At 40.5% G+C, this 27,867-nt stretch overlaps 1 protein-coding gene across 3 annotated transcripts in view; it reads left to right on the top strand.

Moving 5' to 3' along the window:
- Positions 1 to 27,867, top strand: part of LOC137623206 (kinesin-like protein KIF14) — a 224,063-nt gene that overhangs the window by 113,098 nt on the left and 83,098 nt on the right. For all 3 annotated transcript variants that reach the window (XM_068353920.1, XM_068353923.1, XM_068353922.1), the window contains exons 9-17: positions 7,870 to 8,073; positions 8,446 to 8,553; positions 9,513 to 9,629; positions 9,833 to 9,958; positions 10,385 to 10,545; positions 10,967 to 11,236; positions 26,257 to 26,341; positions 26,763 to 26,911; positions 27,199 to 27,292. In XM_068353920.1, the coding sequence (XP_068210021.1) occupies positions 7,870 to 8,073; positions 8,446 to 8,553; positions 9,513 to 9,629; positions 9,833 to 9,958; positions 10,385 to 10,545; positions 10,967 to 11,236; positions 26,257 to 26,341; positions 26,763 to 26,911; positions 27,199 to 27,292 (1,314 nt within the window). The remainder of the gene's footprint in view (positions 1 to 7,869; positions 8,074 to 8,445; positions 8,554 to 9,512; positions 9,630 to 9,832; positions 9,959 to 10,384; positions 10,546 to 10,966; positions 11,237 to 26,256; positions 26,342 to 26,762; positions 26,912 to 27,198; positions 27,293 to 27,867) is intronic.

Here is a 27,867-nt window from a genome sequence, read left to right on the forward strand (position 1 = left end):
TGGAAGAAATGGGTTATGTTTGTCAAGGCAAAGAAACCAAAAGAAATCTCAACAGATTTCTGTTTATCCTTCTTTATTCATCTTCATGAACAAGGTTTAGCAGCCAATACGATAACGTGTAAATCTGCCTCAGCTAGACCTTTACCGTACGCCTTCCAAGTAGACTTCTCTAACGAAATCTTTAACAAGATTCCTAAGGCTTGTGCAAGGCTTAGGCCTGCAGCACCTCCGAGGCCCATCTCGTGGTCCTTGGATAAGGTTCTTCACTTTGCATCAACAATGGACAATGAGAACTGCTCTCTGAAAGATTTGACCCTAAAAGTTATATTCTTAATTGCTCTAGCTTCGGGGGCCGGTGTGAGTGAAATAGTGGCCCTTTCTAGAGATGAGGGCCATATTCAGTTCACAGAAGGGGGAGAACTGAATCTTTTTCCTGACCCAACGTTTCTCGCTAAAAACGAGCTCCCCACCAAAAGGTGGGGTCCCTGGAGAATCTGCCGTCTGAAGGAAGATATCTCGCTGTGTCCAGTAGAGTGCCTAAAGGTCTGTCTTCATAGGACTTCAGACTTTTGGGGGAGGACAGCTCTTTAAATGAGAAACATCAGGCTCAAATTTGTCTCTAAAACAATTAAGGGCGAAGATCACCTACTTCATTCCCAGAGCGGATCCAGACAGTACACCCGCAGGTCACAATCCGAGAAAAGTTGCTTCGTCTCTGAATTTTTTCCAGTATATGGATTTTGACTGTCTTCGCTTGTATACTGGATGGAAGTCATCCAGAGTGTTTTTCAAACACTACGCGAAGCAAGGGCAAGAGATTAAGAGATTTGTGGTGGCGGCAGGTAGTGTTCTAAAACCTGTCGTTTAATGCTGCGAGGAACAGTGAATTAATTGGGACTGTTATGTGCAGGGTGTGCGTGTTGACACCTCACAGCACAACACGTAAAGTGAAGTGTCACCAAGGTGACACTACGGACTGTTCCAGATACTAAAGGTGAAAAATTGCTTAAAATGTTAACATGTGTGCCATGTGTTTTTTACACAAGTGTGAAAAGACAGCCAATTACAGAAATGTATATTAGAAAATTTATGAAATTTTCAGTCTGGTGGCGTTATAATCGTTTCCTTTTCAGATGAAACAAGTATTTCTGAAATTGCCTGTTTGATTTATGCTTACTGTGATTCACAAACATTTTGTATGTTACTATAAAATGCATGTTGACTTTTAAAATTTTTTATTGAATACCAATAAAATATGAATTGTTATTTGCGTCTTATTTTGCCCCAAATCCAAATAAATAAAGATGTGTACGAGCATTATTTACGATTCCCCTTTTTATCTGCATATAATTAAGAGAACAACTGTATAACTTGTTCTGATATGTAAAGAAACCTTCTTTCTGTGTTCTGATATGTAAACAAACCTTCTTTCTGTGTGTACATACCTGGTTTCTACACGGATACAAACCTTCTTTCTGTGTGTACATACCTGGTTTCTACACGGATACAAACCTGTCTGTCTTTGCATACGACTAACCATGTATGCTTTAGATGTGGTACTGGCCTATACAAACATTTGTTTCTACATGGATATAAATTTGTCTGTCATTTTATACAGCTAGATCTGCATGTCCGGGAGGTGACAATGGCTTATACAAACATTTGTTCGTATCGAATATACAAACTATGATTGATAGGGTATACGATGAGACCAGTATACCCGTTTTGTTGCTAGGTTTGTTCATATGAAATATGCAAACCTCGAGGCTTTCTCCTGAGTCTGGTATGACTCTTCCCTGTAGGGGGCAGGAAGCACTAACAGTTCATGATTAGAAGAAATGACGTACAGTGGTACCTCTACATACGAATTTAATCCGTTCCTCAACCGACTTCTTGTGTAGAAAATGTTCGGTTGTAGAAACGAATTTTCCCATAAGAATACAGTGAAATAGGCTTAATCCATCGTTGAACCCAAAAACCTATGATAACTCCTTAATAAACTACTACACATAATTTTCCCATGAGAATAATGCACACTAAATTAGATAATAGACATGTAAATATAAGAAGAATTAGCAAAAAATGATAAATAAGAAACGGATTTTTAGCATCACTTTACCTTAGAAACTCCAGCGCAGGTGTTGTTAGTCTTGCTACGCAGAGAGGAGACGGACGGGCGGCGAGGAGGTAGAGAGGTTAACTACGATAAACGTACACTACCGTAACTTACGCTAAGTGAACTTTAACATAACTTAGCTTAATTTTTTTTTTTTTTATATTTTATATTTTTTTTACAATTTCTTTTTTTCTTTTTGATGATTACGTAATTTTAATCACTTTCACTCTCTACACTTAAAATTGACTGAATTTCTTTTGCTTCACTCTTTTCCGTTTTCTTTGTTTCACTTTCTTCCGCTTCACTCTTTGCTGTTTTCTTCGAATCACTTACATCCTCTTCATCACGAGTTCGCTTCGCAGTTTTTTAAAGAAATTATCGATAGATAATTGCTCGGGCTTTTCAGAATGTTTCGAAAGGGAGTTAGGCAAACATCATCGAACTGCGAAACTACACGACAAACTTGCAATTTCTTTGGATGGTATTTGTCGATGAAGTCAACCACGTCTTGATATTTTCCTAACACCTCTTTTATATGCACCGAACGTAACACATGTTCTACCTCCGCGCTCCCTTCCTCGTCATCACTCATGTGCTCAGACATAGCATGGAGTTCCTTGAGCTCATCCGTGGTAAGTTCGTCGTGATGTTCAGCGTCGACCTCCAGACCCATGGACTTGCCAAGGGAGACGATTTTCTCTACGGCTTCCGCTGCACCCACCACGGGATCAGGTTCGGGGTCAAAACCTTCGAAATCTCGGGAAGAAACTGCATCCGGCCACACCTTCTAGGCAGAATTGAGGGTCCGTCGAGTTAATCCCACCCAAGCCTGATCTATGATCTTCAAGCAGTGCACCATGTTGAAGTGGCTCCTCCAAAATTCACTCAAAGTTAAATTGGTGCTTTGCGTGACATTAAAGCACCGCTTAAATAAGTGCTTGGTGTATAGCTTCTTAAAATTAGAGATGACTTGCTGGTCCATGGGCTGGAGGATAGAGGTGGTATTCGGTGGAAGATACAGCACCTTTATGAACTTAAATTCATCGAAGATATCATCTTCAAGTCCGGGGGGGGGGGGGGGGGGGGTTGCATTGTCAAGGCATAGCAGGCACTTTAAAGGCAATTTCTGTTCATGAAGATACTTCTTCACAGAAGGGCCGAAAACTTGGTTAACCCAGTGCACAAAGAATTGCCTAGTGACCCAGGCCTAAAGGCCCTAGGGTTCTCTGAATGGTAAACCAGTAAGGGCTTGACTTTAAAGTCCTCGCTAGCGTTGGCACATAGGGCAAGAGTCAACCGATCCTTCATTGGCTTATGCCCAGGCAATTTATTCTCTTCGGCCGTGATGTAGGTTCGACTCTGCATCTTGCAAAACAGCCCGGTTTCATCACAATTAAACACTTGCTGCTCTACGTAGCCTTCTTCCTGCACGATCTTTTCGAAGTTCTTGACAAAGTCAGCTGCAGCCTTTGCGTCTGCACTAGCAGCCTCTCCGTGGCGAACAACTGAATGAATCCCGGACCGTTTCTTAAATTTCTCGAACCAGCCACGAGATGCCTTGAAATCATCTGAGGAAGGCTCGGTTGAACTCTCCCCAGCATCACCCCCAGAGCTCTCCTCCTTCAAGTCCGTAAAGATGGCGTGCGCCTTCTCGCAGATGACGGTCTCGGTGATGGTGTCGCCAACGATCTCTCTGTCCTTGATCCACACTAGCAGAAGTCGTTCCATTTCTTCTATGATAGGCTACGGCATTTTGAAATTATGGTGATCCCCTTAGAAGGTTTCACTGCTTTAATAGCTTCCTTCTGTTTAAGGATTGTCGAGATCGTCGACATATTACGGCCATACTGTTTAGCAAGTTCACTCACGCGGACGCCACGCTCATGTTTTTCAATAATTTCCTGCTTAACGTCTAAAGAAAGCATTTCCTTCTTCCTTTTCTCACCACTACCACTGGCAAAACTAAGCCTTTTAGGACCCATACTTTACGTAAATTACCGTTAAAGGATGCACGTAAAAAATCACGATTAAAACAGAGTTAATAGCAGAACGCACAGAGCACAACCGCAAGAAGCCGACGAGCACAGAGGACTGACCCAAGCCGCGCTAATTGAGGGTCCCTTCGAGGTCGAAGTGCTGCCTTCTATCGGCGGAAATAAAAAACACTTCTGGCGCTATGAGCACCGACTACGCGTACGAGTATTGTTTACTTCGGGTGTCGAAAAAAAAATAAGGGTGTAGAGTAGGAACGTGTTCGAATTGTACTTCGCGTGTAGAAAAATTCGGATACAACCATACAACCAGTACGACGAAAATTGCTTACTTCGTGTGTCGAAATAAAATTCGGGTGTAGAGTCGAAAAATTGCTTGAATTTTACTTCGGGTGTTGGAAAATTCGGATGTAGATACGTTCGTGTGTAGAGGTTCCACTGTATAAGGGTAACGTCATATGTCTCTAGGTCTGATTGACCAAGGAAATATTGTCTTGAGGTTAAGGCATAATAAGAAATCCCCAGATACATTAATGCTCTGGTAAACTTCCATCAGACCAACATGGCCTGAGCCCAAAAAACAGAAAATCTGTTTTTGGGTGAGATAGCCACGTCTTCTTGACGGACCCGCCCTCCTTTTCATGAAAAGGGCTTGACAGGACCCTCCCGAAGTACTGTATCTGTAGCACCTCGCTTAACGCTACAAGGAATAAACATGGCAGCGATGATGAAGTCATCTAGATACTCAAAACAGTAGCGGAGGAGCGGTATCTTATTAACGGCTCCCCTTCGTTTTTTGCCACTTTTTCCCCCTTGAAGCGTTAACGCTATTCGGGGTGAAGATAGCTATGGCGTGTCAAGAATACGTCCTCTGATATTATGCGATATCCCTGAAGGTAAGTTAGGGATATTCGCGCCAGGAGTTAGAATTCTGGAGACCTTAAGATAAAGTCTCTGGGAATATCACTGTAGTCAAATATACCCCAGGAAGCTACTTAAAGGAACCTTCCATCAGGACGACATGGCTATCTCTCCCAAAAACAGATTTTTCGCTTCGCTCAAAATCCGTTTTCTAAGCCAAACCACATGTAATGTGTATATAGTATGAAAAGTAATGGGTCAAGAACACTACCCTGAGGAACACCAGATACTGTATCACATTCCTATACTCACTATGGTCTCCATCACCAACAACTCTTTGCGATCTCTTACTTAAAAATTCAATAATGGTGCTAAAAAACAACCCACCCACTCCCTACTTTTTGAGTTTAAAAACAAGGGCCTCATGATTACCACGGTCAAAGGCAGCACTAAAATCAAGGCCAATCATATGAACTTCCTGACCACATTCAAGGGATTTCCATACAGCATCGGAGATTGTAGGAAGGGCAATCACATGCTCCAAGGCCTTTCCGAAAACCAAATTGCAAACTAGGGAATAGATGATTACCTTCATCAAACCTATTAAGACGTTTTGCCCGAAGACGCTCAAAAACTTTAGATAATATAGGATTATGGAAATTGGGCGGTAATCAGTTGGACTTGAGCTACCACAAACATATTTACATAGAGGAGTAACATTAACAATTCTCCAACAAGTGCTAAAAGCTCCACTTCTTGCTAACTTGCACAAAATAACAGATAACTTTGGAGCTAAGAAATCTGAAGTCTTTATGAAAAACAAAGGAAAAATACCATTTGTGTCTACACCTCCATAAACATCAAGGTCCATCAAAAGAGCCTTAATTTCGCAAGATCGAAAAGCTAAACTAGTTAGTTTAGCCTCAGGAAAACAAGAATGAGGAAGATCAAGTTTTTCATTACTCTGTTTATAGTCCAACACATCAGCCAAAAGGGTTGCCTTTTCCTTTTGACAATTAGTGACAGAGCCATCTGGTTCAAGTAAAGGAGGAACTGTTACATCTACACCAATGAGTGCAGATTTAAGGGTAGCCCACAACTTATGTTCCTGGGTTGTACCAGAATGGGCTTCTTTGATGGCTAAATTGTATTCTTTTTCAGTTTAAGTATAAACTCTATGAGCAAAAGCTCTTAGCTGAATATAGTTATTCCAGGTCAAACCTGTTCTATTACCCTTCCAAAGAGGATAGACCTCTTGGTTCTCCAAGTAAGCACGTCTACAATCCTCATTGAATCATGGTTTCTCCTTCACTCGGTATCTTAGCACACGAGAAGTGATACGGCTATCAATTATGTTGACTAGATTCTCATTCAAAGAGACAACAGGATCAACATCACTAAACAATTGTGACCAATTCAAACTCAAAAGATGACTCAAAATCTCATTCCTGTCAGCTTGAGATTTCATATAAATCTTAAATGATTATGATACATCAGGGACAGGCTGCTCAGTCTTCACTTCTAATGAAATCAAGGCATGATCAGATGTCCCAACTGGAGAACCAACCTTTCCTGTTATAACACTAGGGGAGTTGGTGTATGTGAGGTCTAAGCAGTTACCAGACCTATGAGTAGCTTCACTTATGATTTGCTCACAGCCTGATTCAGAGGCAAAGTCTAAAGCTCTTAAGCCATGGTGATCGGTAGGAGGAACAGATTTTAACCACCCCCTATAGTGAGCATTGAAATCACCAACAAAGCAACAAAGACAAAAGAGGCCTTTTTATCATCATCTTATATCTTAGCTATAATGGTAAGAAGACAATCAAAGATGAATCATCCATGTCTGGATTCCGGTTGATCGAACACAAAGAGAAGTTATTATGCCTGCACAAACTTTTATTACCTGACTCATGACATCCTAATTCATAGCAGGAGTTATGAGAAGCAGAGTACTCGGTCCTGATATACATGGCATTCCCCTGGCCCAATGAATGGCATCCCATTTCAAAATTATTGGCTTCTTAAAACCAGTTGTAAGGACCTCAGATGAATGCCTCATATTAGAGACCAGATTGAAAGGTAAAATAGCTGGTCTCATACTTTTCTTTCTTCCCACTTTCTGGTGCTGAAGCAGTTGTGGCCGCCATGAGGCTGACCTGATGTCATATGCAGATGAGCCTCATTACTGAGCAATTTTTTTTTCCAGATACGAGTACCGTACAGTATCTCTCCTATCCTGCCTGAAAATGGGGAGTACGGATAGAATGTATGACACCATTTTTTTATTGTGTATACTCTCCATTAGGACAACATCTTTACAAGGATATAGGTTTTCCTATGACTTTTTGAAAAGTAAAAGTCTTCCAGATGAAAAATAGTCATCTTTCAAAGAGCCTTCCATACATTGGGTCTTGATGTTCTGCTTAACTTTATACTGTAGTTAAAGTATTTTATGACTGTCATAGTGTTCCATTGCACGACAGATAAACTTTTCAGTCTATCTAATATGCAAATACTTTTATTATTATTATTATTATTATTATTATTAATTGTTAAGCTACAACCCTAGTTGGAAAAGCAGAATGCTATAAGCCCAGGTGCTTATCATCACCCATTTATTTTATATCTGTCATATTTGAGATGCTTTTAACGGAGTTGTGTTTTGTTGAGAAATACTGGAATAAATAATTTCAGAAGCTTTCCATTTTTATATTTTTTTAGACTATCTATAATTAAAATGTAACTTATTTACCTAGGGATTTTTATAGGATTTTAAAGGAAGTTATTTGAAGTGTTATTTTATGATGTCATTTCTTGTGCTGAGTCATGATTTTTGTAACCAATTAACAATTTCAAATGAGTTGTGACTATTGCCAATGACCAAATTTCTTTTGCCAGTTACCCCAGTGTCTTGTGGAAATTGAAATCAGCTATTTTGAGATTTATAACGAGCGCATATATGACTTATTGAAAGCCGGTGGCGGTAACAGGTGTTTAGCCGGGGATCATCGTGAAGCTCTGAGGGTGAGGGAGCACCCTGAAAATGGTCCGTACGTTGAAGGCGTTGCGTGCCATTTGGTGTCTTCTTACTATGACCTCCAGGTTAGATTTTGCTGATTTTTGTTCAATATAGCAATCTCAAGGATCTTGTTATGAAGGAGTATTGTCTTTTTTTTTAGCTCAGGATGTCAATATCTTCATACTCATCATTTCATTAGATGTGTTTAATGACAACTAAGGATTAAAGTTAACCTAGTTTTGCTATGAATCAAAGTCAGAAGATTGATATATTCTTAATCATGAGATTATTTTTACTTTTTTTTTTGGACTGTCATGATCTATTGTAAGAATCCATGTGAAAAACAGTTATGATTAATTGAATATGGCCACTTTACATCAGTGTTAAAACTAATAATTTTACAATTTCGTTTTGTATTGATAATTAACGAATTCCTGGAATGGTTTTTATTCCAGACATGGCTCTTGTTGGGGAACAAGGAACGTTCCATTGCCGCCACAGGTATGAATGACAAGTCTTCCCGTTCTCATGCTGTATTCACGATCAAATTGACGCAGACAGTGGTAAGAGAGTTGGTTTTAATAAAGCCTATGAAATTGTGTAGTTTAGAGATTTGTAGAGTGGTAGGATAAATCTTTACTATTGGGTTTCATTTTATTTGCAAAGAAATAATATAAGATTTGATGAGTTGTTTAACGCTTTGAGCACCATAAATTGTATTCCATGTCTTGATATTTGTACTCCTTTTGGCACCATTAGACTTAATTTAGGTCCAGTTATTACCAGTAGTTTTCCTTTTCTTATATTATATATGCATCTGAAATTTTTTCATATGTGACATTATATGTCAATGGAAAGAACATTTTTAAAGTTCTAACTTTAATAGTTTTTTGCAAGGATAAGTTAAGTAAAATGTCTCCCAAATTTTGGGCCAAGGGTTGTCTCCAGATGTTTGCTTTTAAGGAAATTATGGTTTATCAATTGCTTAGATATCATAAACAATGAGGAAACCTATGCAAGATATATTTTCTTTTAGTAGAAAAAGTCATAATCAATTATTCAGTCAGACTATTGAGCTAGAAATCTCACCTCTCGCAAAGGGACCAATATACCATTGTCATGAATTTGCATCTGAATTTGCCATCTGATTAGATATAGTCTGCCTTGCCTTCTGCCGGACTGGGGTATGAGTCCCACTAAGCTCGATAGTTTCCTGTAGTGTTTACAACCTCACCATCCTTGTGAGCTAAGGATGTGGGTTTTTGGGGAGCCTATAGATCTACCTGCTGAGTCATCAGCAGCCATTGCCTGGCCTTTCTGTTTCTAGCTTGGATGGAGAGGAACTTAGGCACTGATTGTGTATATATGGTCAGTCTCTACGGCATTGTCCTGCTAGCTGGGGCATTGTCACTATCCCTTACCTCTGACATTCATGAACAGCCTATAAAACCTTTAAAGTATGACTTCACTTTGATTGCCTTTGTCTTGGCGTTATCTACATTTACATTTACCTCTCATGAAGGTGGAAGATGTTGAAGGAGAGCAATTGGAGAGCAGCAAAGTCAGTGTCATCAACTTGGTGGATCTTGCTGGCAGTGAGAGAGTGGCAGCCTCACAATCTCAAGGAGAGCGTCTGAAGGTCTGTTTACAGAGCTGTGGGGTTATAATACAATTTTCCTTGATAAAAGTTTATATTCTTCAAATATCTTTGCAATATAGTGTATTTTTTTCTTATTGCAATATCAAATCAATCTACCTTTCCCAAAGGTTACAGAAGTTTAAATTTTTGAAATGGTTTTACTATGTATTTCCACATTTTCTTATTTAATTAATTTCTTCTAGGAAGGAGTGTGTATAAACAAGTCCCTACTGACTCTTGGCAAAGTGATTACAGCCTTGGCTGAGAGTGCTGGACGACGACGTACTTTCATCCCGTACAGGGAGTCAGTTCTTACATACTTGTTGAAGGTAATTTGCTTTCTATTTACAAAGGTTCTACAAAGTTATTTTACACTTCTTCATCTCTCTTACGGTTTTATCTGCAAATTCTAACTATAGATTTTTAATTCTTTATTGTTAAAGAACTTAGTCTGATGCCACTTTGACTTTTCACATTCTGTACACTTAATGGGCACCTGAATTGTTCCATTTGCCACATTTAGAGAATGTAATCCAAGAAAATTAAGTTTATATTTTGGAACTTTACTGGTTGTTATTAACAGCTATTAACATGTATATGCTACACACACTGCATTAGTAGTATTATGTTCAAACATTTGAGACTTATTGATTTATTTTTAATAAATAGGCCAGTGAAATGAGAAATGATAATTTTGAATAACTGGTCTTATGTGTTTGATGATAGTAATAATATTTGGGACAACACTGTTTCAGGAATCACTTGGTGGCAACTCTCGTACAGCCATGATAGCCACAATATCTCCTTGTAAAAATCACTTAGAGGAGTCCCTGTCAACTCTACGCTATGCCCAACAGGCCAGAAAAATTGTGAATCACAACTACGTTAATGAAGATCCTACTGCAATGCTCATCAGGTTTGTGATTTCTCTGTATTATATCTATTGTGGGACAGAGTAACTTTCTTGTAACTTGTACTGCAAAGGTATTTCATAAAAGTTATAGGAAGTTTTTATCCTTATTTTTCACTGTTGGAGCAGATCGTTATCATATGCCCTGGCAAATATTAATGGCTCCATAACTCACCTGTGTTAATTGCAATGCTTTGCTTTTTAAAATTCAGCAACAAAGTTTATTTTTTGTCTATGCAAGGGGACTGACTATTGTATAGCCAATTAGATGACATTGTTGACCTTAATTTTCATCTTTCGTTGAGGAGCATATCATGATTGGATGGGAACATCACAGTTTTCAGGTTTTTTACTTTACGGTAATAAACGTTTTGTATTTTTGTTGTTAGGAACACAATAACAAGCTCCATATACTTTCATCTTGCAGGTCTTTAAAAGAGGAAGTAGAACGCCTGAGACGCCAGCAGCTGCTCAAGAGCCCATCAATGCTCTTCAGTTCAGATTCCATGGAATGTGACGATAAACACGAGGTGGACGAAGTGGTAGATGACGAGAAGGAGAAAGCTCTCCTAGAGAAGGAGAACGAAATAAAAGAGAAGGAACAGGAAAAGAATCAGGCAATAAAAGAGAAGGAGACAGAAATAGCTCTATTGAGGGAACAGCTTCGGTCTCAGCAGATTTTGAGCGAGCGAAATAGGTTAGTTGTCTAGATATAACGAGTGCTATTAGGAGCTAGTTTGGTATCCTCAATTATTTTTATGGAACTCCCATGATGTTCATATTGCTTTTACTTGAAGCTGGTTTATTGTCTACCCCAAAATAAAAGCTTCCTATTTTCTCTCCTTGCAAATCACCTTCCCCTCTAGTAACAACCACTCCATCTGGCTATTGATGGCCTGTAATTAGTTCGAGATACGACATATTAACCTTCAGTTTTAAACATCTGACTTAGCCGGTGGATGTATATATATAGCTTAAATCCCTGACCTCACGGCAGAAATCCAAAACTCGCGGCAATCGCAGATTGGGTAGCTAGGTGTACTACTAGCGCCACCACTCGCCAGGTAACTGTAACCATTCCATGAATCCTCAGATCTTCCCTGCCACCATTGCTGGCGACAACATTGGAATATTCACTCGTTATAACCTGCATTTTTGCAGTTGTGTATTTGGTGATGTACGCATATTGGTTATTGGCTTTCGCTTGATTGAATTTTGCTTACGGATTTTCTTGAACCTTTTTTGATTTTGATTTACTTTGACCATTGCTTGTTTTGACCTATCTCTTAAATTTTGCCAAAATGGCTGACCCTTCCTCAGCTTATAGAAAGTGTGTAAAAGGCTGTAAAACCCCCCTTCCTAAAGATTATATCGAACCCCACTCCATTTGTTCTAAACGTAAAGGTAAAGTTTGTCAGTTAATGGATCGATGTGATGAATGCCTTTTGTTGTCTGAGAGTGAGTGGCTGGATTTCGACCGCTACACTCGTAAGTTAGAGAGAGAGAGAGTTAGACGTAGTTCTTCTCGCTCTAGAGAATTATCTTCTTCCCATGTCACTGAACCTAATCCTTCCCCTGTAGTGGTAGATCCTGATCCTTCTACTGTTACCTCTGAGCCTACACTTAAGGACATGATGATCGCTATTCAAGCCCTTGGTGTTAGGGTTGAGTCGCTTGCTATGGACAGGAACCAACTTATGTCCAATGTTAATCAGATTAAAAGTGCCAGTGTTAGTGCCAAAAGTGCAGTTAATGTATTCAGTGCTGTGGAGGGTGCATCTGCTCGAAGCTGTTGTTCACCTATCCTTAGACCTCTTCCAAGCTCCCCAACCCCTGGGAGAAGGAATGTCGAACGGCGAAAGGGAACAAGAGGTGTAGTCGCTCGAGCAGACGTCCCATCGAGCCTTCCTGTTGACGTTTCACGGGACGCTCGCCCTCACCATGGGAAAGGTGAGGTTAAGTTTACCTCATCTTCTGATGATGCAGTGGTTAGCAAGCAGTTGAATTGTGACTGACGTCAAGTTTCTAGACATCTCAAGAGGAAAATGATTGCAGTAGATCAGCGTTGCGTTTTATCGCCTCAAGCGCCTGGCTGTAGCCATTGGAGTAGTCCAGAGCATTTTCCTTCCTCTGATGAAGGTTCTCCTGCTAAACGTCCTGCTAGAATGTCTGGCCCTGTCAAGCATCCAGCCCAGCCTATTGCTGCTCAAGTTCCAGAATCTGTTATTCCCTCAGTTCATGTTCCGCCACTACCGTCTGACTGCTTGTCGTCCTCTGGGCGATCTACGCGTGACACGAGCGATGAAGAAGGCGATTTGGGTGCTGACGTTTCCGCTCCAACTTTACCGCAAGTTGATCCTAAGTTGAGTTTTCTATAGGACATGCAGCTTAAGCTGTCCTCGTTTATGCAGTCATAGCACTCTTCTGATAAGGAAGTAACTCTCCAAGTTCCCGAACATCAGGAAACTTCGCTACATGGACGTCGTTACTCTGATAAGCTTGACCTCGAACGTCAAGCTTCCAGGCGTGAAGCTAAGCTTCAAGCGAACGAAGAAGCTTGTGAAAGCGTTCGCCATGCAGCTAAATGTGACGCCGATCGACAAGTTAAGCATGACGCCGATCAACAAGTTCAGCATAACGCCGAACGTCAAGTTCAGCGTAACGCCGAACGTCAAGTTCAGCGCGACGCCGAACGTCAAGTTAAGCGTGACGCCGAACGTCATGTTAAACGTGACGTTGAACGTCAATCACGTGACGCCGCACGTCAAGTTAGACGTGACGCCGAATGTCAAGTTGATGACGCCAAGCGTCAAGTTGATGCCGAATGTCAAGCGGTCGAACGTGACGCCAAGCGTCAAGATCGCGCAGTCAAAAGTCAGGCACACATAGACATCTCTACTTCAGCTGGAGTCTTGTCGGAGGAAGAGGTTGATGACCCCCTTTCCTCGGCTGACATTTTGGTAGACTTCTCGGAGGGAGAAGAGCGTGAGACCACTCAGGATTCTTTGGATCTTGAGAAAATCATGAAAGTGTTTACGAAAGTGTCTCCTAATCACTTTGTTCTTGTTGCTCCACTTGGGAGTTTACCATGGGAACGGCAGCTCAGGCGCCTTATTTTACCAAGGTGGTTCTTTCGAGATCATCGAAAAGAGTCTTAAGACTGTTGGGAGACTGGTTGCAGTCTAAAAAAGATCTAGGCAAGTCTGCTTTCTCTTTTCCCCCTGCTAGACTAGCTTCTAGGTCAAGCGTGTGGTACGAGACAGGAGAAGTTCTCAGCTTGGGAGTTCTTGCCTCTGCCCAGGGAGACTTCTCAAGCCTTGTAGACTCTTGTCGTCGGTTGGCCATGAGACGGACTAAGATTTACTGGACAACTTCTGAACTCGACCATCTTCTCAAAGGCGTCTTCAGAGCCTTCGAGGTGTTCAACTTCCTCGATTGGACTCTGGGAGCCTTGAGGAAGAAATTTTCGTCTTTTAAGAATACTGACACGGACAGTATTATTCAGGTAATGTCGTGTATGGGCAAAACTCTTAGAGATGGCTCTATTGAATTAGCAGCTTTTGTTACGGGAGTTCTTGAGAAAAGAGCACAGATGTGTTCTTTCCTTTCCATGGGTGTCATCCCTTGTCAGAAGTCTGAGTTGCTGTTTGCACCTTTGTCTCCATCTCTGTTTTTGCAGGAACTTGTGAAAGAGGTTGCTACCTCTTTAGCCCAGAAGGCCACCCATGATTTGGTCGCCAAGTTCTTCCGACTTCTTTTCCTAGCCATAAACCGAAAGTAGAAATGCCTTTGCCTCATTTTACACAGCCCTTTTGAGGTAGATCCATCAGTAGGGGTAGCTCTAGACCCGATGGAAGAAGAGCAAAAAGGAGGGGATCAAAAGCTGGGCGAAGCAAAGTCTGACTGCTTTCGCCTTCAGACAGCAGTAGGGGCCAGACTGAACAACTTCTGGCAGGCCTTGGTCCATTCTTTTGCTGAAAGAGGGTTACAAGATTCCTTTCGTAAAGAAACCCCCGTTAGTTCGAGATCCGATAGATCTCTCTCCCAGATACCGAGAGGACTCAAAGGAGCAGGCATTGCTGCTACAAGTGTCCCTCTTGTTGGAAAAAGGGGCAGTAAAGAGGGTGCAGGACTTAGTCACCAGAATTTTACAACCGCCTATTCCTGGTCCCCAAAAACTCGGGGGGATGGAAACCAGTCATGGATGTAAGTGCCCTCAACGCTTTCATTCAGAAAACAAAGTTCTCGATGGAGACTTCAAAAACTGTACTAGCAGCAGTAAGAAAGGGCGACTGGATGGTCTCATTAGACCTCCAGGACTCCTATTTTTGTATCCCCATACATCCGAGTTTCAAACGTTACCGAAGGTTCGTTTACGGGAAGGAAGTCTTCCCGTTTCGGCCTCTGCACTGCTACTCTCATTTTTACGAAGCTGATGCTAAATGTGGCGAGCTTCCTGCATTCATCAGGTATCAGAGCCTCCCTGTATTTGGACGACTGGTTACTCAGAGCTTCTTCCTTCAATCGCTGTCTGGAGGATCTACAAATGACACTGAGATTATCAAAGGAACTGGGTCTTCTTGTCAACACAGAGAAGTCCCAACTGATCCCATTCCAGAAGATTCTTTATTTGGGGATGGAGATTCTCAGTCTAGCTTTTCGGGCTTTTCCATCACCCTCAAGGATAGATCAAGCCCTCCTAAAGCTTCGTCTCTTTCTAGAGAAAAGAAAATGTTCTGTGAGACAGTGGATGAGTCTGCTGGGAACACACTCCTCACTGGAGCAGTTTGTCTCCCTAGGAAGACTACATCTCCGCTCTCTTCAATTTCACCTCAATTACCATTGGGATAAGGAGAAGGGTTTAGAGACAAAGTATTCCACTTCCAGAGTCTGGAAAAAGTTGCCTCCATTGGTGGAACGACCCAATCAAACTTCAGGAGGGTCTCTCGCTGGAGCAAAGGAGCCCAGACCTTGTGTTGTGTTCCGGCGCCTCGGACTTGGGGTGGGGAGCAACATTGGACAAGCTGGAGAGCTCGGGTCTGTGGACAAAAGATCAAGAGAGCCTCCACATCAACCAGAAGGAGCTGTTAGCAGTCCTATTGGCCCTTCAAGAGTTCGAAAGGTCGGTTCTAAACAAGGTGGTGCAGGTAAACGTCGACAACACCACAGCTTTGGCCTACATATCCAAACAAGGCGGGATGCACTCGAAGTCCCTTTATGAGATTGCAAGGGAGCTTCTAGTTTGGGCAAAGGAAAGGAATGTAACCTTACTCACAAGGTTCATTCAAGGAGAGAAGAAAGTGATGGCAGACAGCCACAGCAGGAGAAACCAAGTCATTCCCATGGAATAGACACTGCATTAGGAGGTTTGCAAGAAACTATGTCGGATTTGGGGTCGTCCGTCCATAGACCTATTTGCAACCTCATAAACGAAGAAGCTGGAGACCTACTGCTCCCCAGTGCCAGATCTAGAAGCAGTCCACATCAACGCTTTTCTGCTGGATTGGTCTCCCTTGGATTTGTACGCATTCCCTCTATTCAAAGTCATGTACAAAGTATTACAAAAGTTTGTCTCTCACAAGGGAACCAGATTGACTCTAGTAGCTCCCCTCTGGCCTTCGAGAGAATGGTTTACAGAGGTACTTCAATGGATGGTGGACATACCAAGAAGTCTGCCAATACGAGTAGATCTACTCAGACAACCGCACTTGGAAAGGTTCCATCAAAACCTCCCAGCTCTACGTCTAACTGCCTTCAGAGTATCGAAAAACTCGCAAGAGCTTAAGGCTTTTCTAAGGAGGCAGCTAGAGCAAGGAAGACCTCTACCATCAAGGTCTACCAGTCCAAATGAGAGGTCTTTCGAGATTGGTGCAGAGTCAACTCAGTATCCTCTTCCAGTACCTCTCTGATCCAAATTGCTGACTTATTTTTAGACCTTAGGAGAAAACGCAAGTTTTCTTCCCCTGCCATTAAAGGGTGCAGGAGCATGCTAGCGGCCGTCTTCAGGCACAGGAACTTGGACCTCTTTAACAACAAAGACCTTCAAGACCTTCTCAGATCCTTTGAGATTTGTAAGGAGCATCAACTAGAATCACCAGCCTGGAATCTGGATGTTGTCCTGAAGTTTCCCATGGGTGACAGGTTTGAGCCCTTACACTCGGCTTCTTTTAAAGATCCTATTTTAAAGACACTTTTCGTAGTCAGTCTGGCAACAGCTAAAAGAGTCGGTGAAGTGCATGCCTTTAGCAAGAATATTGGCTTCAGAAATAGCAAAGCTATCTGCTCCTTACAACTTGGTTTCTTGGCCAAGAACGAATGCCCTTCTCAGCCATGGCCGAAGTCTTTCGAGATTCCAAACCTTTCAGATGTGGTTGGTGAGGAAATGGAAAAGGTCCTGTGCCCTGTAAGAGCACTTAAATTCTATATAGACAGAACTAAAGAATCACAAGGCAAGTCAAAAGCTCTATGGTGTTCAGTCAAGAAGCCCTCCTTAACTATGTCTAAGAACGCCCCATCATATTTTATCAGACTCTTGATAAGAGAGGCTCACGCTCACTGCGGTGAGGCAGATCTCAAACTGCTGAAAGTGAAGACGCACGAAGTCAAAGCTGTGGTAACTTCTGTAGCTTTCAAGTCGAATCGATCGTTACAGAGCATTATGGATACTACCTTTTGGAAGAGTAAATCTGTGTTCGCCTCACATTATTTGAAACGTGTCCAGACTCTTTACGAGGACTGCTACACTTTGAGTCCATTCGTAGCAGCGAGTGCAGTAGTGGGTGATAGCTCTACCACTACATTCCCCTAATCCTAATATCTTTTTTCTTCTCTTGGAACTATTGTATTTTATGGTTGTTTATGGAGATTGATCGACAGTCTTCCACATTCATTGATTCTAGCAGGTGGTCAAAATTGTTCCTTAAGAGCACCCATAACAAGGGTATTGGTTGAGGTCCTGTCATGGTGAGGTATTTACACAGTTTTGACAGCTCCTAGAGGTCTTTCGGCCCCCTGAGTGGATCGCTGGATCTCATAAGGATAGCGGACTAATGAGGCAGCTTCCTTATCAGGTACCAACCCTTAAGCTTGTTTTTTCTTAAACTCTTGAGTAATATTCCAATAATGTTGGCTGTCTCTAGCCCTCCACCAAGGGTGTCAATCAGCTATTTATATATCCACCGGCTAAGTCAGATGTTTAAAAATTATATTTTCATTATAAAATAAATTTTTGAACATACCCGGGGGATATACTGTATATAATTTAACTCCCTCCCTTCCTCCCCTCTAGAGACCTATGGGCATGAAAGATCTGAGGATTCATGGAATGTTTACAGTTACCTGGCGAGTGGTGGCGCTAGTAGTACACCTAGCTACCCAATCTGCGATTGCCGCGAGTTTTGAATTTCTGCCGTGACGTCAGGGACTTAAGCAATGTATATATCCACCGGATAAGTATGTTAAAAAATTTATTTTATAATGCACATATCATTTCCTCACTAACTTGTTTCTAAATGAGACGTCTTTACTTCACCTGCAATTAAAATAAAAATTTCAGTAGTGAATTTTGAACCAATAAATCACAATGATATTCAAAATTCCATGGCTCCGTGTAACGTAATTGTATCTGGCTTGCAGTTGCAGTATTGTGTTAATATATATGAAGGAATGTTGTTCATTCACTTTCCCTCTTCATTTGAAGTTATGTCGGCTGCTAGTTAACTATGGGAACGTAGAGTAATTAACTTTTAGGAACACCTTTACATTTTCTTCATGATGTATCTTTGCTAATTCTGCTGCCTTTTTGCTTCATGGACCATTGTGTTTTGATGTAGTAGGTAATCATGTTGTGTCCACCTTTTTGTACCTTTACTATAATGGTGTGAGTCTGTAATAAAGATTATTTTCAATATTACTTCAGAAAGCTAAAGGTTTATTTGTTCTTACGCAGAATACAAACCCTTGTCCTTTAATTACAGTATGGATGTAGTTTAAGCGCAAGCTGGAACTGGTCATTAAAAGTTGGATAGCCAGTGGGTTATCCTACTGGGTAGGGAGCGGGGTGAGGAGCCCCACCCCTTTTCCAGCTGGATAGTATTCACTTTTGTATTGATTGCTGTCGTGGACAGACATGCAAGCAATTTTAAACCAGGTTCTTACCAGTTAGGGAATGAATGACAGTTAAACAGCTAGAATTAGATAAAAATCAAACTGAGTTTATGTTGGTCGGAATGAAGAACTTACCGTATATTCTTGTGTAAAGGGCGAACCCCAAAATTTCCGTTAGAAAATAATGTTTTTTATCATAAACTCTCCATGTAATGGGCGAATGGTAATTTCAAGACCAGCTTAATATTACTACACTTTTATTATAAATCTTCTACCACACATATGATAATCTTTATTTATAATGTAATCTTTACTAAAAGCTCTTAGTATCATTAGTTCAATTGCTTGTGTAAATGCGTTTATGATCGGCGACTAAACGTAAACAAAACTTTTTCTGTTTTAGGCAGTGTTTATAAGAAAAACATGATATAAAGTTGTTTTTATTTAGTTTATTTTAAATTTCTAATGATAAAGTAAGAAAACATTATTAATAACATTTTCATCACATATGTTGCTACAAAAGCTAACAACCTATACACAGATGTGTACTGTCAAACCTCTTGACACGAAAGAATCTGCTTACGAAATTTTCACTCTGCGAAGCGAGATGCAAAAAATTTTACTCCTCGCATCATAAAAAATATTTCGGACAAGGAAAGGAGGTACAGTGCGAGAGCCTGACCATGTCCGAGACTGATTTTAAAATTCGTGTGCCGCCAGCCCATTTACTTGGTACCAACCTCCCGCGCTCCCTTTGGTTATCTCCCTACTCAGATGCTAGTTACCACCATAAGATCCTACTCTCCTATTGGTCAGCATCTGCTGTACTGCATCCCATCATGCATCTTCGCATTGGCGTTCCTATGTCTTTTCGTTTCGGCAGTGGTATCGTACGCATTGACTTAGTGTTTGTGAGTTCGCTTTCGTAACAATTGTACTGTGTCGTTTGTGATATTACGTTGCATTATTAGTCATGGGTCCCAAGAAAGTTGCTGATGTCCAGAGAAAGAAGAGGAGGATGCTCTCCATGGAGATAAAGATGGAAATAACCAAGAAATAAGAGGCCGGCATGCGGTTGTGTGATTGCAAAGGAATATGTCCGAAATCGGTCTACGATAGGAATGATCCTGAAGCAGAAGGAAGCTATCAAAGCAGCAACACCTTCTAAGTGCATGACTGTTTTATCCAGCAAGAGGAGCCCTGTCCACAATGAGATGGAGAGACTACTGCTTGTCTGGATAAAGGACAAAGAAATGGCTGGAGACACTTACACCGAAGCAGTAATCTGCCAGAAAGCCAGTGCCATTTCTGGTGATCTCGTGCATGCTCAGGTCGAAGCCAACGCATGAGAAGGAACATCGAAGCAGGCACCTCCAGAGTTCAAGGCTTTTCATGGGTGGTTTGAAAAATTTAAGAGACGCTCAGGCATTCATTCAGTGGTGCATCATGGGGGAGGCTGCAAGCTTGGACTGATAACTTTGGAGCCAAGAAATCTGCAGTGTTGATAAAAAACAAAGGAAAAATACCATTTGGGTCTACACCTCCATAAGCATCAAGGTCCATCAAGAGAGCCTAAATTTCACGGAATCGAAAAGCTAAACTAGTTAGTTTAGCTTCAGGAAAACAGGAATGAGGAAGTTTGGGTTTCTCATTACTCTGCTTACTGTCAAACACATCAGCCAAAAGGATTGCCTTTTATTTTGGACAGCGAGTGACAGAGGCCTCTGGTTTAAGTAAAGGAGTCCACCTCTTATGCTCCTGGGTTGTACTAGAAAGGGTTTCTTTTATGGTTAAATTGCATTCTTTTTTACAGTTGAAATATAGACTCTGAACAAAAGCTCTAGGCTGAGTATAGTTATTCTAGGTCAAATCTGATCTATTACCCTTTCAAAGATGGTAGGCCTCCTGCTTCTCCAAATAAGCACATCTACAATCATCACTGAACCATGGTTTCTCCTTCACTCGGTACCTTAGCACAGGAGAAGTGATACGCCTACCAATTATGTTGACTAGATTCTCAGTGAAAGGGACAACAGGATCAACATTACTATACAATTGTGACAAATTCAAGTAAAAAAGGTCATGCAAAATCCCATTCCAGTCTGCTTGGGATTTCATATAAATCTTTCATAAGTATGATACATCAGGGACAGGCTGCTCAGTCTTCACTGCTAATGAAATCAAGGCATGATCAGATGTCCCAACTGGAGAACCATTCTTAATTATTATAACTCCAGGGGAGTCTATGTATATGAGGTCCAGCCAGTTACCAGATCTGTGAGTAGCTTCACCTATGATTTGCTCACAGCCTGATTCAGTGGGAAAGTCTAAAGATCTTAGGTCATGGTGATCGATAGGAGAAACAGAATTTAACCACTCCCTATGGTGAGCATTGTAATTACCAACAAAGCAACAAAGATAAAAGAGTCTTTTCTATGGTCTTTATATATTAGCTTTAATGGTAAGAAAGCCTTCGAAGATAGAATCATCCATGTCTGGATTCTGGTAGATCAAACACAAATGGAAGTTGTTTTGCCTTCCACAAACTTTTATTACCTGAATCTCATGACATCCACATTCATAGCAGGACTTATGAGAATCAGGGTATTCAGTCCTAATATACACCGTCATTCCCCTGGCCCTATGGATGGCATCGCGTTTCAACATTATTGGCTTCTTAAAATCAGTTATAAGGAGCTCAGATGAGTACCTCATATTAGAAACCAAAGTTTCTGAGCACAAAAGAATATCATACTGTCTGTGCAGAACTGTAAGATCTTGAATATTTGCATGAAGGACCCGAATTTTGCAATACAGTAGACGTCATTGACGAAATCTAGTACATACAGGTCCCGAATTTTGCTCAATGTCTTCAGACAGCATAAGAATTGATGATGATAAAAACGATGCATCATACTTAAAAACTAAAAATTAACAAGAATGATAACAAAAACAATATGTACAGGAATATATATAAAGTGATTGATCAGACCCATAGACTATAGAAAAAAAGTTGGGAAGATTGGTCAACATGAAGGAGCCGATACACCGTGCAAGGCTAAATACCCTACAGGATAGCCACTTCAACTGAAAGGAGGACAGTAATGGTGGTTTTGAAAAGAAAAAGAATCAGATAAGGGAAAGACAACTTCTTGATAAACCACCAGGCATCCATGGCCTTTCTATTAAGCCTGCCCAACACACCAATAAAAAAAAACAGAGGAAAAAAAAATAAGATAACTCTAACCCAAGACAGTGGAAGACCATGGTACCGAGGCTATGGCACTACCCAAGACTAGAGAACAATGGTTTGATTTTGGAGTGTCCTCCTAGAAGAGCTGCTTACCATAGCTAAAGAGTCTCTTCTATCCTTACCAAGAGGAAAGTAGCCTCTGAACAATTACAGTACAGTAATTAGCCCCTTGACAAAAGAAGTGCTTGGTAATTTCAGTGTTGTCAGGTGTAGAAGGAAAGACGAGAATATGTAAAGAATAGGCCAGACTATTAGGTGTATGTGTAGGCAAAGAAAAAATAAGCCGTAACTAGAGAGAGGGATCCAATGTAGTTCTGTCTGGCCAGTCAAAGGATCCAATAACTCTGTAGCAGTAGTATCTCAACAGGTGGCTGGTGCCCTGAACAACCTACTACTGTACCTGTGAAATGGCCAAACCTGCTATGCCAACCTCACATAAGTAAATTCCACAATGCAGTACATTGCCTAACCCTTCATGGTTGGAGACTATCCAGCATCTCCTCTGATTTCCTTAACTATCCAACCTCCATCAGTGTGTTTGAATCAGCAATATGTACATGAGGGGAGTTTTACAAAAATAAATAGAATTTTGATAATATATTTTAATTATTTTTATTCTGTTGTGTTGTCAATGGTACCAGTAGATTTTGTTTGTGCGTGTATTGTACCACTATACAAGGGTAAGGGAGATGTGCATGAGTGTTGTAATTCAAGAGGTATTAGTTTGTTAAGCATAGTTGGAAAAGTGTATGGTAGAGTAATGATTAATAGGATCAAGGATAAAATAGAGAATGCAATCTTAGAAGTACAGGGTGGTTTTAGAAGAGGTAGGGGTTGTATGAATCAGATTTTTACAGTTAGGCAGATATGCGAGAAATATTTAGCAAAAGGTAAGGAGGTGTATGTTGCGTTTATGGATCTGGAGAAAGCGTATGATAGAGTTGATAGGGAAGCAATGTGGAATGTGTTAAGGTTATATGGAGTTGGTGGAAGGTGGTTGCAAACAGTGAAAAGTTTCTACTAAGGTAGTAAAGCATGTTTTAGGATAGAAAATGAAGTGAGCGATTGGTTTTTGGTGAGAGTGGGACTGAGACAGGGATGTGTGATGTCACCGTGGTTGTTTAACTTGTATGTTGATGGAGTGGTGAGAGAGGTGAATGCTCGAGCGCTTGGAAGAGGATTGAAACTGGTAGATGAGAATGACCATGAATGGGAGGTAAATCGGCTGTTGTTTGCGGATGATACTGTACTGGTTGCAGACGCAGAAGAGAAGCTTGGCCAATTAGTGACAGAATTTGGAAGGGTGTGTGAGAGAAGGAAGTTGAGATTTGATGTGGGTAAGAGTAAGGTTATGAGATGTACAAGAAGGGAAGGTGGTGCGAGGTTGAATGGAGAGTTACTTCAGGAGATGGATCAGTTTAAGTACTTTGGGTCTGTTGTTGCAGCAAATGGTGGAGTGGAAGCAGATGTACGTCAGAGAGTGAATGAAGGATGCAAAGTGTTGGGGGCAGTTAACAGTAGTAAAAAATAAAGGGTTGGGCATTAATTTAAAGAGTTCTGTATGAGAAAGTGATTGTACCAACTGTGATGTTTGGATCGGAGTTGTGAGGAATGAAAGTGATGGAGAGACAGAAATTGAATGTGTTTGAGATGAAGTGTGTAAGGAGTATGGTTGGTGTATCTCGAGTTGATAGAGTGGATATGAATGTGTTGAGGTGGTTTTGCCATGTTGAGAGAATGGAAAATGGTTGTCTGCTAAAGAAGGTGATGAATGCAAGAGTTGATGAGAGAAGTACAAGAGGAAGGCCAAGGTTTGGGTGGATGGATGGAGTGAAGGAAGCTCTGGGTGATAGGAAGATAGATGTGAGAGAGGCAAGAGGGCGTGCTAGAAATAGGGATGAATGGCGAGCAATTGTGACACAGTTCCGGTAGGCCCTGCTGCTTCCTCCGGTGCCTCGGATGACTGCGGAGGTAGCAGCAGTAGGGGATTCAGTATTATGAAGCCTCATCTGTGGTGGATAATGTGGGAGGGTGGGCTGTGCCACCCTAGCAGTACCAGCCAAACTTGGTGGAGTCCCTTGTCAAGCTGGGAGGAACATGGAGAGGAGACGTCCCCTTTTTTGTTTCATTTGTTTGATGTCGGCTACCCCCCAAAATTGGGTGAAGTGCCTTTGTATATGTATGTATTTTTATTCTCGTATGATGTTCATATACATGCCTACTCCTCTCTAATCAGTGATCAGGTTTTTTACTTCGAGAAATGAAGAGTAGGCGGTTCCCAGAGAAAGGGGTATTTTGCAGGGAGAGAACGGGTATTTTTATTTCAGGTAGATGTCAAAACAGCTTTGAATAGACGTAATCTGAACGTCATGTTTTTATGCTTATGAGATCCGAGTAGTCTTAACAGTTCTCTAGATGAGGCTGACAAAGCTATGAATTAAAGGAGGGGCTATGGTGTAAAAATCACTCAAAGAATTATTAATGAAATCTTGACGCGGACAAAGAAGAAGCATATGCCCATCAAAAAGAGAGATAGATCTGTTGTAACAACAGAGGATGAAGAAAGGCAACGTTGAATGGAACACTTTCCTGAAGTTATGATTAGGAGATACGAAGGGAAAAATTTGATTGTTATACCTGAAGCTGTCAAAGATGACTTTGATGTGCCCATGAAAGAATTCAGTGTGCTTGAAGTTGAAGCTATCATTAAAAAACCATGGAGGGGGAAAGCCCTGTTTACGATGGAGTAACTGCTAAGATGATACTAGCTGAAAATGAAGTGACCCCCAGAGTACTTACAACATTATTTTGTCAAATATTGCATGAAGAGGCAAAACCTGATGACTGAGAGATAGGAGTGTTGGTATAAAAGGGAGCCTAGCTGATTGCAATAATTACAGAGGCGTAACACTTACGTCAGTGGTCATGAAAATATATAGTATGCTTATTCTTAAGAGACTGGAGTGAAAGATTGATGAAAAGCTGAGAGATGAACAAGTAGGATTTAGAAAAGGTAGAAGTTGCACTGACCAAATTTCCATTTTGAGATATGTTTTACAGCAATGCATAGAATATAGAAATCCACTTTTGATGGCATTTGTGGACTATTATATGAAAAAGCCTTTGATAGTGTGCACTGGCCAATTTTGTGGAGAGTCTTGCGTTAGTATGGAATTCCTCTTAAATATGTAAATTTGATTAAGTCCATTCATGAGCATAGCAAGGGCAAAGTTAATGTTAGTGGAGTCCTATCAAATAAATTACCAGTGGCGAGTGGAGTACTCCAAGGGATTTTGTTGTCACCTATGTTGTTTATCATCCTCATGGATTTTGTAATGCATAGAACAATTGGAGATGGTGAAGTAGGATTGGACTGGATTGGTAATATGAAATTAGCAGACCTAGAGTATGCTGATGATGCTGTCCTTTATAGCAGAACACTACAAGATTTGCAATGCTTGCTTACCAGAATGCATGAAATATCACACGAAGTTGGGCCCAAGATAAATAGAAGAAAGACAGAGATGATGAGAATGGTATATGTAATGGAAGCGGAAATATCATTGCAAAGAGAAAGGATTAATGAGGTAGAATCATTCAAGTACTTAGGAACTATGATTATTTCCAATACAGGGTCATTAGAATTGGTTGAGTGAAAGATTGAAAAGAGCAAACCAGACAATGGCTAGGTTAGGTAAAATTTGGAAATCAAATCGCCTGAAATTTCATATAAATATCAGGCTATATGTCAGTTCAGGGAGATCTTTGTTACTTTATGGACATGAGTCGTGGTATGACAATGAAGCAATTTCCAACAGATTTAGTAGGTTTGAGAACAAAGCCCTCAGAAGAATATTGTGAATTAAATAGCAGGACAGGATTAGAGATTACTTCGGTGCCATATGTGGATGAGATTATGGTGAGGGGTAGATGGAGTTGGTTTGGGCCTGCTCTTCACACTGCCCAAGATATATATTAGTTCACCAAGCATTTAACTGGGCTCCACAAGGCACTGGAAGAGTTGGAAGACCCAGACCTACATGGTTGAGAGCTATGAAACGTGAAGTGGAAGATGATGATTAGAGAAGTATTAAATTAAGAGCTCAAGATAGAGACGACTGGCAAAATCTAACCAAGGCCCTTTGCGTCAATAGGTGTAGGAGATGATGATGGTGAGGTAATTTAATTATAGATAAAACTTATTACAAATTTTGTTTCCATTCCTTTTCTCATAATATCTTGGGAAGTTGATTGTTATTTTTCTTATTATTAGAATTAGAATGGTTACTATTGTTGTTAACACTATTTTTTTTTTATTTTATATTACTATGCATTGTAACTACAATTGCATATCCCAGAAAATTGGAACAACGCCTTAGGGAGAATGAAGCTCGTCAACAGGAGGCTCTGGAATACCAACGTCTTCAAGGGATATCCGGTAAAGTAAGTAATGGAATATTCTCAAAACTAACAGGATTTGTGTGTGAGAGGAACTTTTCAATTAACAGAAGTTGCCATTTAACATTTAAATTTCCATATGCTAGATGTTAATTTATTTTACTACCCAAACTCAACACCAGATGGAATAGAAGAAAACTATAAGGCCATGGTGGGAAAGGAATGAGAAGTAGACTGTAAAGGAGAAATAAGAATATGGTGTTGTACATTTATTAAATACTTTAAAATTATTGCAGGAAAGGAAACTATTGGAAATACCATTGTGCCTGGTTTCAAAGTGAAAATATATCAACTTGCTTTTTGGCTCAATAAAGTAGTTAGAAAGATTTTCTCATATTGTATATTAGAATAAGTTTCCAAAACAGTCAGTGTATTATAATAATGTAAAAAATATGTTAAATTTTAGGGTGATAAAGGACCTCAGCTGGTCAATTTGTGTGAGGATCCACAGTTATCGGAAACTCTTTCATACAACCTCAAAGAAGGAGCAACAACGTTAGGCCGGTCTCAGTGTGACCTAGTTCTTAGAGGTCTTCATTGTGAGGACATCCATTGGTAGGTATTAGCTATTTTGTTGCAGACATCCTGCAATTTTGGTTTGATGTGATTTTGTTGCTTGGAGCCGAGATCCTGTTTTTTAAAAATACTGTATCACTGAAATTGCTCACAAGTAAAACTATATTTAAAAAATGCTTCTAAGCCTTATATTTATATTTTATGAATTCTTATAACTTTGACTTTTTTTATCCTGCATCTGAAAAGTCCATTTTATTTTTTGTGTCTTGTCGTCTTGTCATTTTAAGAATTATAATGAAAATAAAATGATTCTTTTTTTAATTCAGCACTATTGTAAAGAACAAGGAAAAGCTGACTCTTCATCCCAGAATCGACAGCGAGACTTATGTCAATGGCCAAATGGTAACCTCGCCTGTACAAGTAAGCATTACAGTTAATTTTTTAATTTGTGTTTGTTCCGGCGCAACACACAAACCTTCTGCTCCTTACTAGTGCTGCTTTGTGCAGTTGGGCTGACCTACCCCGCTCCTTCCTTGCTAACCTAGCAGTGGGTAATTGTACCCTGAGAAAAAGCTTATCGGCTGGTTTTAGCTTCCCTGTAATAAATACTCCCATAGTAAAGAGCTCCAGCTTGGTTATTACTAGGAAAAATACAAATTTCAAAATTTGTCATTTCTGAGTATGCAAGCAAGTAAGTCTTTCTTTAAGGAAATGCTTGATCCATTTTGAGAAATTGCTGAACTTCATTGATATGAGAATGGAATAAATGTTTGTCCTAGTTTGGTTAACCCTTAAGATAGAAATAAAGAAAATGAATGTCTAGATTTTAGTGGCTTTTTCAAATCATAAATTGTTGGAATGAAAAATTGGAAAACATACTTGTTCCAACACGGAGTACTTACCTCGAACTACTTTCTTAGGAGTATCTGGGATCTCCTACCTATCCTACCAAGAATTTTGCGCAGTCCCCCCTATCTCCGTTTTCCCTTGTTGGG

The sequence above is a fragment of the Palaemon carinicauda genome, chromosome 30, assembly GCF_036898095.1.
Source record: "Palaemon carinicauda isolate YSFRI2023 chromosome 30, ASM3689809v2, whole genome shotgun sequence".
NCBI classification, from domain to species: domain Eukaryota; kingdom Metazoa; phylum Arthropoda; class Malacostraca; order Decapoda; family Palaemonidae; genus Palaemon; species Palaemon carinicauda.